General features: G+C 44.0%; 1 protein-coding gene across 1 annotated transcript in view; it reads right to left on the reverse strand.

Annotated features, from left to right (window-relative positions):
- Positions 1 to 658: 658 nt before the first annotated feature.
- Positions 659 to 13,721, reverse strand: part of LOC137371787 (disintegrin and metalloproteinase domain-containing protein 23-like) — a 254,213-nt gene continuing 241,150 nt past the window's right edge. The window contains exon 25 of the mRNA XM_068034660.1: positions 659 to 2,638. Within this exon, the coding sequence (XP_067890761.1) occupies positions 2,580 to 2,638 (59 nt within the window). The 3' untranslated portion in view covers positions 659 to 2,579. The remainder of the gene's footprint in view (positions 2,639 to 13,721) is intronic.

The following is a 13,721-nucleotide window of genomic DNA, read 5'->3' on the forward strand; positions in this document are numbered from 1 at the left end:
CTTTCCCCATAGCTCTGCAAATGCTTCCCCTTCAAGTATATATCCAACTCTCTTTTGAAATTTACTATTGAACCTGCTTCCACCAGGCTTTCAGGCAGTGCATTCCAGATCCTAATAACTTGCTGCATAATTAAAAATTTCTCCTCATCCTGCTAGTTCTTTGGCAAATTATCTTAATTCTGTGTCCTCTTATTACCAACCCTCTTGCCAGTGGAAACAGTTTCTCCCTATTCATCAACACCATCCATGATTTTGAGCACTTTTGAACAGAAGTCCCAGAGGTTACTTACCAAGTGCCCACCAATGCGCTCCTACTAAACTAGCATTGCTGCTAGAACTATCTGTGACATGCAGTGAATTCTGAAGAACTGTTCCTTGGGAAGAAGTTACCTGATTGGAGTGAATTGTAATCTCTTGTCGGTAGAGAAAGGAAAACATTATTTTGTAGTTTATTCATTTGCCATAGAATGTGATATAGCATATATATTATATTGCTATAGTATATTGTCCCCTGATACATATGAAACATGGATCAAGGTTTACTGCACTCTTGTGTATTATAGCGTCATAGCAATCATGATGCTCCTGTTACATGATGAATAACAATATTAAATATAAATTAGCCCAATCATTTTTCTTTTAGTCTGGTGACCTTTAATGAAAATCAACCTGGTGCTGTCATATTACTAAAGAACTAGTAAGTCATTCCATTCATTCATGGCATTTCATTAATAAGTAAAACTTTTAAGAACAGAAGTGAATTGAGCATATAAAAAAAACATTTTCTTCATGATTTTCAAGTATTTAGCAGTTCATACCATGAATCTTTTTCTTGTGGATAGCTGTGTGCAATACACATTTTTGCATAGTAAATAAAAATTGAATCGTTAATCTTTTCTTTCTTTGTTTTGTTCCCCATGCACCTATTAGCATATTCCTGCTGAATTTAATCTTGAATTTCTCAATGAATGATCCAAGCCTCATTGTGTTGCTACATGCAGCATCCCAGCTATGGCCAATGTTTTGTGTTCTCTAGAATGGCTAATGCTATATACAGTACAGAAGCAGCAGCTGTAGAGCGGGTGGAGTGGGGCAAGGCAGGTGGCCATTCAGGTGCTGTGGTCCAGGTACCATCTCCATTGACCTCGGTGGAAGTCACATGCTGAGGAAACCCATCTTCTTGAGGTTATTAATGCATGAAGAGGAACTTAGGGTTGCCAACCCTCCAGGATTGCCCTGGAGTCTCCAGGAATTAAAGATTAATCTCCTGGATAGTGCTGGGAGCAACGCTGGAGAAAAATCATATGGGCATTAAAAAATAACACTTTTAATCAGTTATAAAAATGTCGGTGATGGTACAAAATGGGCTGTCTGACTGGCAGTTAAGAATCATCCAATCAGGTAATGAGTCTGCTCTCTTTCCAATTGGTGTGGGAAGGCAGAATGTCGCACCAGGCGTCCAATGGGGGAAATGTGGGTGTGGAGCAGTTGGAGGGAGGCAGTCATGTGATAAAATCTCCAGGAACACCAGCCAGAGTTGGCAACCTTGCATTCACTGCCTGAAAGCGGAGTAGAGGCAAAAACCCTCACTGTATTTAAAAAATAACTTGGATATGCACTTGAAGTGCTGTAACCTACAAGGTGTTTGAGCAAGAGCTGGAAAGTAGATTAGGCTAGATAGCTCTTTTTCGATTGGACACGATGGGCCGAATAGCTTCCTTCTGTGCCGTAAATTCTAACATTCACCTGATTGCCATAAAACACCCGCTGTATATTAACACAAATGATTATGAGGTGGTAAAAGAAAAAGAATATTTTCAATTTTGTAGTTCTCCTTTTTACAGTCCCTATTTTTACATCCATATATTTTATCCATGTTCTGTCGCTGCCTTGGTTACAAAGTAGAAAAAAATCTGTGGCAGTTCAAAGCAGATAAAGTAAAAATGCTGAGTAGATGGACCTGAGATTGGATGAAAATATTGACCATTTAAGCTTCTGAGGAAAAAAAACAGTGCTGTTAAGACATCCATCAATCAGTGCTGTGATGCTATCTCCTTCCCTTGGGTTTTTGTTTTGTTTTCATTTAATTTCCATGCAAGTACCTTCGGAAAGAGAATGTCATGCCATGGGAGAGTAGTGCCTGCTCCAGGAACAAAAAAGGGAAATAAAAACTCATGCGCAGCTATGTCTTAGGAACGTTCAATCTCCGTCGCGTGCCTCCTCTGTGTCACATCGGATTGTCCACGAGGTGAGAATCGAATCCTCTTTTGCTCTGCTTTGATGTTGGCAAGAGTGTACTTGGAGACCACAATAAGTCTCTGTATCTTCCTCAGGGAGTGGGAAGTCGAGGAAAGGGAAGGGGAGGAAGTGGGCTGGGAGTTGAGGGAAAAAGGGTAGCCTCTCTGTCTGTAGAGTATTCCAGCTCCCCCCTCACTGCAAGTGGAGTGTAAATCTCAAGTCAACATGGCGTTGGGTGTTTTGCTTCTGCTCTGTGTTTCACCCGCTGCGCTGAGCCATGACAGTTTATGCAAAGCGATTGTACCCAGAATCCACAGGTGCAGAGCGGATGAGGCACTCCCTCACCTCTCTTCAGATTGCGCCAGCCTGGCTGGGATCGTACCTTCTCTTCTTGACATTTCTTGCAAATGTGCAGTAGAAAGGAAGGGGTTGGATGGTGGGAGCAAATAAAACACATTGGGAGGGGCAGGAGGTTTGGTGGTGGGGGTGGGGGGGAGGATAAAAAAGAACATTAGTAATGGCACAGAGGAACTAGCTTGCATTCCAATGTGCTGCCTTCACGGTACAGTCATGCCCTCGCTCTAAAGCTCCTTACAATACATGGACATTCCTCTAGAGGTTACAGGAGACAGAGGAAGGGAAAGGAATGGCACAGGTCAGCAGCTTGAGATACAACTGACCTCTGACCCAATTAAAATGATGTTAATGACCCCATCCTGGGCCATGCAGCTCACCTTGGATAACCGAGTTGACAGGCAGCCCATCTGTTCCCCCAGGCCTCTCCTCATGCTGGTTGCTGGAAAGCAGCAAGCAGAGTTGTAAACTCCCTCTAATTATACTTTCCTCCCTATTGAGTGTGTGGGGAAGAGGTGAGAGGTGAGGAACTGCCCTCCATGTCTCTCTACAGCGCCATGGAGAAGCTGGGGAGCTCACCAGGTGGTGACATCCCAAACACAAACCCTTCCACTCGGTGGCATAGCGAGTCTGAACGCTAACAGGTCATGCCCACATTGCCCAGCAGCTAAAATGGTAACTTTTTTTTGCTCATGCCCATGACATTACTTTTCCCTGCTTCCCTCTCTCCAGTTTCAATCGTCACATGAAACCGCCTTATATTTTGACAAATGGTGCAGTCATCAATGGCTGTAGAAGTGCTGTCACACAACACTCAACGTTTGGGCCTGAGTTTTATTTTGAATTAAACTTTAGACTGAGGGATTCCTGTATAATAGAAGCACAGCCTAGCAGCATAACAGGTTAGAGGTTACACTTACACACCACACCTACTGTTACACCCTCGGAAAATGGACAAAGCCATGACCTTTGCACATTGAGGATTTTACAGATTTCTGGAGCTGGTGACAGCTTTTGGCTTTTCCCCCTCAGAATTATAATAGGATCTGCTGGCACTGGCTGTCCATTCTCCCAGGAAGAAGGAGGAGGAAGGAGAGGAGAGGGAGGAGTGGGAGGAAATAAAGCTTGTTCCTTCATGGAAAAAAAAACAGCAAGACATCACAAAGCAATGGATATAGGGATGTGTTCCAACCTCCCCAAAGTCTGGCTTTATGTGGGGCATTTAAGCAAGGCCTCATGCTAAGGCATCTCGACCTACTATTGTGTTTTTCTTTTCCTTCCAAAACATGCCCAACACCGTTAGAAATGGCATGCAAAAGAAACCTAGGGGAAACCAGTGATCTTAAAGAGGGCGCACCAACACAAAGAATATTCCAGAGGTCATGAACTCTGCGGACAACCGAGAGCATACAATTGCTTCAGCATAATCATTAAGGATACTTCTTCTCGCAGTGATCAAAGGTCACCACTGAAAAGGCATGGCATGAGGTACTACTAGGGTTGCCAACTCTCCAGGATTGTCCTGGCATCTCCAGTAACTGAAGATAAATCTCCAGGACACTGTTGCGAGTAACCTGGGAGATAATCATAGATGCACTGAAAAAATTCTGCGTCTTTTTTTCCCGTTTTTTTCAAATACTTCTGTTTATTGGTAATAAAAAGATATAGGAGTTGGAAGCAGGAAGGGAAAGGCTGTTTGACAGTTAATAATTATCCAATTAAATCATGAAGAGTCTGTTTGCTTTCCAATTGGCAAAGGAAGATAATGTCCATGAGGATGGACATGTTGGTTACACCAATGTTGGGAGCCTGGGGGTGGGACATCATGTGATGAACCCGCCAGGAATACATCCAACAAGAGTTGGCCACTCTAGGTACAGTAATGTTTGTAGGGTGTCTGTACTTCAGACATTAGAGGCTTGGTTGGCTACTTGCTTTTTCTTCAGATCATCAAGTCCCCCAAAGACACTTATCTTGTGAATGTCGATTTAAGTGCTTTTCTATGGATGCCCATGTTCTGATACTGCTGGACAGAGCATGGCAAGTGTGCCCTATGCCAGAAACATAGAATTGCATCTCCTACTCTCACTGCATGTTTGGCACACTTTTAAAACAAGATATGAAGCCAATTTTACAAGGCGAGTCTCATCTCGCATAGGAACCTCAAATGATTACCATTACCAAAATATTCAGCAGGCTAATACATTCCATAAGAGGCCCAGGTTGATGCTCGTTAATTGTTTTGCACTCTGCACAATGAAGGTGGACATTCATTTACACAAAGAGGGTAATTTTCCTGCCCTTTGCTTCCAGGGAATGCACAAAGGTCAGGAAATGGTTGGGGGGGAGGGAGGGGTGGGGAGTGTGGTGACCGAGACCAATTTCACCAGGCCCTTCATGTTGTGCTGGGATTTCTGCACAAGGTGCAGGCACATTGCTGTCATGTTACAGAATGAAAGAAAAAAAGTCATTTATACAGCACCTTCCTCAAGAATTCCCAAAGCTCTTTAAAGTACTTTTGAAATGTTGTCACTCTTCGAATATAGGAAATGTGACAACCAATTTGTGCACAGCAAGGTCCCACAAACAGCAATGTGATAATGACCAGATAATCTTTTTTTTTTCTGATGTTGGTTCAGGGATAAATATTGGCAGGGCACCAGGAGAACTCGCCTGCTCATCTTTGAAATAATACCATGGGATCTTTTACATCAACAACAATTTATATTTATATAGCGCCTTTAATGTTAATAAACTATCCCAAGGAACTTCACAGGAGCATTATAAAACAAAGAATGACACTCAGCCACATAAGGAGATAATAGGTCAGATGATCAAAAGCTTGGTCAAAGAGGTAGGTTTTAAGGAGTGTCTTAAAGGAAGAAAGTAAGGTGGAGAGGCAGAGAGGTGTCGGGAGGGAATTCCAGAGCTTGGGACCAAGGCAACTGAAGGCATGGCCACCAATGGTGGAGTGATTAAAATCAGGAATGTTCAAGAGGCCAGAATTAGATAAGCCCAGAAATCTCGGAGGGTTGCGGAGCTGAAGGAAATTACAGAGATAAGAAGGGGAGAGGCCGTGGAGGGATTTGAAAAAAGGATGAGGATTTTAAAAGCAAGACGTTGCTTGAGCAGAAGCCAATATAGGTCAGCAAGCACAGGGGTGATAGGTGAATGGCACAAGGTGCGAGTTAAGACATGGCAGCAGAGTTTTGCATGACCATAAGTCTACGGAGGGTAGAATAAGGGAGACCATCCAGGAGTGCCTAGGAATAGTCAAGTTTAGAGGTAATGAAGGCATGAATGAGGGCTTCAGCAGCAGATAAGCTGAGTTGGGCAATGTTACGGAGGTGGAAATAGACAATCTTAGTGATGGTGCAAATATGAGGTCGGCAGCTCACCTCAGGGTCAAATGTGACACCAAGTTTGCAAACAGACTGGTTTAATCTCAGACTATTGCAGGTGAGAGGGATGGAGTCAGTAGCTAGAGAACGGAGTTTGGAGCGAGGACCAAAAACAATGGCTTCAGTCTTCCCAATATTTAATTGCAGGAAATTGCTGCTCATCCAGTATTGGATGTCAGATAAGCAGTCTGATAATTTAGCAATAGTGGTCGTCGAGAGAAATGGTGGTGAGGTACAGCTGAGTGTCACCAGCATACATGTGAAAGCTAACACTGTGCTTTCGGGTGATGTCGCCAAGGGGCAGCATGTTGATGAGAAATAGGGAGGGGCCAGGGATAGATCCTTGAGGGATGCAAGAGGTAACAGTGTAGCAGCAGGAAGAGAAGCCACTGGAAGTGATACTCCGCTACGATTAGATAGATAAGATTGGAGCCAGGTGAGAACAGTCCCACCCAGCTGGATGAGAATGGAGAGTGGGAGGAGGATGGTGTGGTCAACGTGTCAAAGACTGCTCACAGGTCAAGAAAGATGAGGGTCAAATACAGAATGAGGTAAGGTTGGGCATGGAAGGGGGATATGGGTGTTAAGCAATACAAGGAGGTGATCAGAGATGGCCTTGACTATAATTGTTACTATGGGGCTAGCAAGACCACATGAGAAGGCAAGGTCAAGGAGTTGGCCTTGAGTATGGGTTGAGGAGTTTACATGGATGGAGAGATTTAGGGAGGATGGAGACCAGTGAACTCACAGAAGAGAGAACATGACAAGTTGAGATGGAGGTTGAAATCACTGAGAAGTCATTTGGCATGGAGGCTGAGGGAGGAAAGCAGTGAAGAACTAGGGAAGTGCAGATATCTTGCAGAGTCGTAGAGCTAGAGGAGATTACAGAAATAGAGAAGGGCAAAGCCATGGAGGGATTTGAAAACAAGAATGAGAATATTAAACTTGAGGCCTGGCCAGACTGGGATCCAATGTAGTCAGTGAGCACAGGGGTGATGGGAGAAAGGAACTTGCTGTGAGTTAGGATACAGGCAACAAAGGTTTGGATGAGCTTATGTTTATGGAGGGTGGAAGATGGGAGGCATGTTGATGTAGCAGATGTTTCCCAGGATTCTTCACACTGTGGGAACCTAGCCTTCTACTGGAAGAGGACTCCCTAATCCAGATGTTGTGTGCAGGTCATTGTGCAACAGATAGCACAGCTCAGTTTCAGACTACCAGAGGTGATGAATGTGGGAATCCTCCATTGTGTGCAGGTGCAGGTCCTGAGTTAGTGGTCACTCTGGCCAAAACTCCGTAAGGGTCATAGAGATGTGATATGTTGGGATCCTCTTCCTCGCTTCAACGATGCACTGTACCTGGAACTTTCATTTTATGGTGCGATTTCAATGCTAGCAGCAACCAAGAATAAAGAAGACAATTCCTGTGATGGCGGGGAGAGGGGGAGGGGGGGGGGTGTAAATTTGCCCACAAATGTAATAATTGAGGCCCAACCAGCAATAGGCAGGACAAATCCAATCTGGCCAATTACAGCCCCATCAGTTTACTCTCAATCATCAGCAAAGTGATGGAAGTAGTCATTGACAGTGCTATCAAGTGGCAATTGCTCAGCAATAACCTGCTCACTGACGCTCAGTTTGGGTAATGCCAGGACCACTCAGCTCCTGACTTCATTACAGCCTTGGTCCAAACATGGACAAAAGAGTTGAATTCCAGAGGTGATGAGAAAGCAACTGCCCTTGATATCAAGGCAGCATTTGACCGAGTGTGGCATCAAGGATTCCCAGCAAAAACTGGAGTCAATGGGAATCAGGGGAAAACTCTCCACTGGTTAGAGTCATAGCCAGCATTTAGGAAGACAGTTGTAGTTGTTGGAGGTCAATCATCTCAGTCCCAGGACATCACTGCTGCAGTTCCTCAGGATAGTGACCTGAGCCCAACCATCTTCAGCTGCTTCATCAATGACCTTCCCTCCATCATAAGGTCAGAGGTGGGGATGTTTGCTGATGATTGAGCAGTGTTCAGTTCCATTTCTGATTGCTCATATAACGAAGCAGTCTGTTCCCACATGCAGCAGGTCCTGGACAACATTCACAAGTGCCAGGCAATGACCCATCTTCAACAAGACAGAGTCTAACCATCTCATCCTGATGTTCAACGGCATGATTATTGCTGATTCCCCCACATTCAATATCTTGGGGTTTATTTACCATTGACCAGAAACTTAACTGGATCAGTCATATAAATATTGTGAATGCAAGAGCGCTGATAAGGGATGGGATCAGTACATTAGTAAGGGAGGATCTCAGACTGGAAGAACAAAATGTGGAATCTGTTTGGGTGGAGCTAAGAAACAGCAAGGGGCAGCAAACATTTGTAGTTGTTGCTTATAGGCCACTAAACAGTAGTGGTAGTATGGGGCATGGTATTAATCAGAAGATAAGGGAAGGATATAGCATGTGTATTACAGTAATCATGGGTGATTTCAATCTGCATATAGACTGGGTAAATGTAATGCGCACTAATGCTGTGGAGGATGAGTTTCTGGAGTGTGTTCGGGATGGTTTTCTTGAGCAGTATGTTGAGGAATGGACTAGAGAACAAGCTATTTTAGATCCAGTATTATGTAATTAGAAAGGACTAATTAATAATCTTGTTGTAAAAGAACCTTTAGGGATGAGTGTCCATAATATGATTGAATTTTACATTATGTTTTTTATTTTATTTAGAGATACAGCACTGAAACAGGCCCTTCGGCCCACCAAGTCTGTGCTGACCATCAACCACCCATTTATTCTAATCCTACACTAATCCCCTATTGCTACCACATCCCCACCTGTACCTATATTTCCCTACCACCTACCTATACTAGTGGCAATTTATAATGGCCAATTTACCTACCAACCTGCAAGTCTTTTGGCTGTGGGAGGAAACCGGAGCACCTGGAGAAAACCCACGCAGACACAGGGAGAACTTGCAAACTCCACACAGGCAGTACCCAGAATTGAACCCAGGTCGCTGGAGCTGTGAGGCTGCGGTGCTAACCACTACGCCACTGTGCCGCAGATCAATCTCAAGCCAGGGTGTTACATTTGAACAAAGGAAATTATGAAGGTATGAGGGGCAAATTGGCTGAGTTGTATTGGGAAAATACATTAAAAGGTTTGACAGTCCATAGGCAATGGATAGTCTTTAAAGAATTATTACATAGTTTATACTAACTATACATTCCTTCAAGGCACAAAAACCCCAAAAATCAGTCAACCGTGGCTAACAAAGGAAGTTAAGGACTGCGTAAGATTAAAAGAAAAAGCCTATAAAGTTGCCAGAAATAGTAGTAAACCTGAGGATTGGGAAGAATTTAGAATACAGCAAAGGAGGAAATAGAAACTGATAAAAAAAGGAGAACAGAATATGAATATAAACTAGCAATAAACATAAAAACAGACTGTAAAAGCTTCTATAGGTACGTAAAAAGGAAACGTTTAGCTAAGACAAATGTGGGTCCATTACAGGCAGAATCAGGAGAATTTATAATGGGGAATAGAGAAATGACAGAAATGATTACTTTGTGTCTGCCTTCACTGAGGAAGATACAAGAAATCTCCCAGAATTAGAGATCCAAGGGACTAGGGAGAATAAGGAATTGAAGGAAATTAGTATTAGTAAGAAGGTTGTCTTGGAGAAATTAATGGGACTGAAGATTGATAAGTCCCCGGGATCTGATATTCTACATCCCAGAGTGTTGACAGAGGTAGCTAAGGAGATAGTGAATGCATTAGTGATCATTTTCCAAAATTCTATAGATTCTTGAGCAGTTCCAGCAGATTGGAAGGTAGCAAATGTCACCCCACTATTTAAGAAGGGAGGGAGAAAGATAACAGGAAACTACAGACCTGTTAGCCTTGTATCAACAGTAGGGAAATGCTAGAATCTATTCTAAAGGATGTGTTAAATAGACACTTGGATAATAATGATCTGATTGGGCATAGTCAACACGGATTTATGAATAGGAAATCATGTTTGACAAACCCGTTGGAGTTTTTTGAAGATGTTACTAACAGAATTGATAAAGGGGGGGTCAGTGGACGTAGCATACTTGGATTTTCAGAAGGCTTTTGATAAAGCCCACAAGAGGTTGGTTAGCAAAATTAAAGCACATGGGATAGGAGGTAATATACTAGCATGGATTAAGGATTGGTTAACAGGCAGAAAAGAGAGTAGGAATAAATGGGTCATTCTCGTGTTGGCAGGCTGTGACTAGTGGGGTACCGCAGGGATCAATGCTTGGGCCCCAGCTGTTCACAATATATATCAATGATTTGGATGTGGGGACCAAATGTAGTATTTCCAAGTTTGCGATGACACAAAACTAGGTAGGAATGTGCGATGTGAGGAAGATGCAAAGCAGCTTCAAGAGGATTTGGACAGACTTAGTGGGTGGGCGAGAACATGCCAGATGGAATATAATGTGGAAAAATGTGAGGTTATCCACTTTGGTAGGAGGAATAGATGTGCAGAGTATTTCTTAAATGGTAAGGGATTAGAAAGTGTAGATGTACCAAGGGTCCTGGGTGTCCCCGTCAATGAGTCACTGAAAGCTAACATGCAGGTGCAGGAAGCAATTAGGAAGGCTAATGGTATGTCAGTCTTTATCGCAAGAGGATTTGAGTACAGGAGTAGCGAAATATTGCTTCAATTGTATACAACCTTGTTTAGACCGCACCTGGAATACCGTGTGCAGTTTTGGTCCCTTTACCTTAGGAAGGATATTATTGCCATAGAGGGAGTGCAACGAAGGTTCACCAGACTTGTGCCCGGGATGGCGGGACTGTCCTATGAAGAGAGATTGGGGAAACTGGGCCTGTATTCTCTAGCGTTTCGAAGAATGAGAGGTGATCTCATTGAAAGCTACAAAATACTTAAAGAGATAGACAGGGTAGATGCAGGTAAGATCTTTCCCCTGGTTGGGGAAACAACCAGGGCACACAATTTCAAAATAAGGGGGAAACCACTTAGGACTGAGATGAGCAGAAATTTCTTTACTCAGAGGGTTGTGAATCTTTGGAATTCTCTACCCCAGAGGGCTTGTGGAAGCTCAGTCATTCAGTATGTTTAAAGCAGAGATTGACAGATTTCTAAATACCAATGACATAGAAGGATATGGGGATAATGCGGGAAAAAGGCATTGAAATGGGTGATCAGCCATGATCATACTGAATGGTGAAGCAGGCTCGATGGGCCATATAGTGTACTCCTGTTCCTGTAAGAGGTTGGGAATTCTGCAGCCAGTTACTCACCTCCTGACTCTGCAAAGCCTGTCCACCATTTACAAGGCACAAGTCGGTGGGGTACTGGAACACTCTCCACTTGCCTGCATAAGTGCAGCTCCAACAACACGCAAGAAGCTCGACACCATCCGGGGCAAAGCAGCCCGCTTAGCTGGCACTGATGTACTGTGGCTGCAGTGTGTACCATCGACAAGTTGCACTGCAGCAACTCGCCAAGGCTTCTTTGATAGTACCTCCCAAACCTGTGACCTCTACCACCTAGAAGGACAAGGGTAAAAAAGTGCATAGGAACACCACCACCTGCAAGTTCCCTTCCAAAACACAGACAATCCTGACTTGGATCTATATCACTGCTCCTTCACTGTTGCTGGGTCAAAATCCTGGAACTGCCTCCCTAACAGCATTGTGGGTATACCTACCTCACATGGACTGCAACAGTTCAAGAAGGCAGCTCACCTCCACCTACTCAAGGGTAATCAGGGATGGGCAATAAATGCTGGCCTTGCCAGTGACACCCACATCCCATGAACGAATGAAAAAGAATTCCTGTAGGCCAGACATTAAACATCTTCTAGATCAAACTTTAGATATTTTGTATTTCGGACAAACTTGAGAATCCTTGCATTCCAACCAGGAATCATGCCAGGAATGGGAATACCTGAAAGCACTAGCACAGAGTGAGAAAGAAACCAGAAAGATTTATATAATGCCTTTCATATCCTCAAATTGCCCCAAAGTGGTTTACTGCCATTGGATTGGCTTGGTAGTCACACAGAGTCAGAGTTATACAGCACCGAAACAGGCCCTTCGGCCCATCATGTCCATGTCAACCATCAAGCACCTAACTATTCTAATCCCATTTTCCAGCACTTGGACCGTAGCCTTGTATGCTATGGCGTTTCAAGTGCTCATCTAAATACTTCTTAAATGTTGTGAGGGTTCCTGCCTGTACCACCTCTTCAGGCAGTGCGTTCCAGATTCCAACCACCCTCTGGGTGAAAAAAAAGTTTTCCTCTCTAAACCTCCTGCCCCTTACCTTAAATCTATGCCCCCTGGTTATTGACCCCTCCGCTAAGGGAAAAAGTTTCTTCCAATCTAACCTATCAATACCCCTCATAATTTTGTATACCTCAATCATGTCCCCCCTCAGCCTTCTCTGCTCTCAGGAAAATAACCCGAGCCTATCCAGTCTCTCTTCATAGCTGAAATGCTCCAGCCCAGGCAACATCCTGGTGAATCTCCTCTGCACCCTCTCCAGTGCAATCACATCCTTCCTATAGTGTGCTGCCCAGAACTGTACACAGTACACCAGCTGTGGCCTGACTAGCGCTTTATGCAGCTCCATCATAACCTCCCTGTTCTTATATTCTATGCCTCGGCTGATAAAGGCAAGTATCCCATATGCCTTCCTAACCACCTTATCTACCTGTGCTGCTGCCTTCAGTGATCTATGGACAAGTACACCAAGGTCCCTCTGACCCTCTGTACTTCCTAGGGTCCTACCATCCATTGTATATTCCCTTGCCTTGTTAGCCCTCCCAAAATGCATCACCTCACACTTCTCAGGATTAAATTCCATTTGCCACTGCTCTGCCCACCTTACCAGCCCATCTATATCATCCTGTAATCTAAGGCTTTCCTCCTCACTATTTACGACACCACCAATTTTCGTGTCATCTGCGAACTTACTTATCATACCTCCTATATTCACGTCTAAATCATTAATGTCATGGAAGTCCTGTAGACAAACACAGCCGTCAATTTACAAACTGCAAATGAACTGAGGAACTAAACTGGTCAATGGAACAAAATTGGTAGGACAACTCCCTACCCTAACAGGCAGGGCCTCAGTTGAACACTATGTCCGAAAGAACACATTTGTAAGAATACAGCACTCCCTCAGTACAGCACTGAAGTGTCAATCTAGATCACCCACTTGATTCCAGAGTGGGTTGTCAGACCCAAAGCTGCGAGCACGACCAAATACGCCACATTGCCCCTGTACACTGGCACAGATTGGGAATGTATTTACTCCCTCACACCTATCATACTGCTCTTGTTCACTGTCCAGAGCACAACAGCACCTTTAGAGTCAAGAACCTTCCCAAGGCGTTTAACTGGGATGTATGAGCAAAATAGTCAATGAGCCAAAGGAGGGGATATTTGGTGAGTAAAAGCTCAGTCTAATAGTGGAGATGTAAGGAGAGTCTTTAAGAGGTAGAGGCAGCTGAAGGGATGACCACTAACTGTGGGTGGGTGGTGAAAGGGGAAAGTGGGTGCATTAAAGGATCGAGTGAGCGGTTCGGACAGTTTGGAGGGTGGTGATCATGCTTCTGGAGAAGATTAAGCGAAAGGGAGGGGCGAGGCCATAGAAGGGAATTCAAAATTTGAGGTGTTGCGCAATCAATGTAGGTTGCTGATGAGCAAGTGGAGCTTG

The sequence above is a fragment of the Heterodontus francisci genome, chromosome 7 (assembly GCF_036365525.1).
Source record: "Heterodontus francisci isolate sHetFra1 chromosome 7, sHetFra1.hap1, whole genome shotgun sequence".
Taxonomy (NCBI): Eukaryota; Metazoa; Chordata; class Chondrichthyes; order Heterodontiformes; family Heterodontidae; genus Heterodontus; species Heterodontus francisci.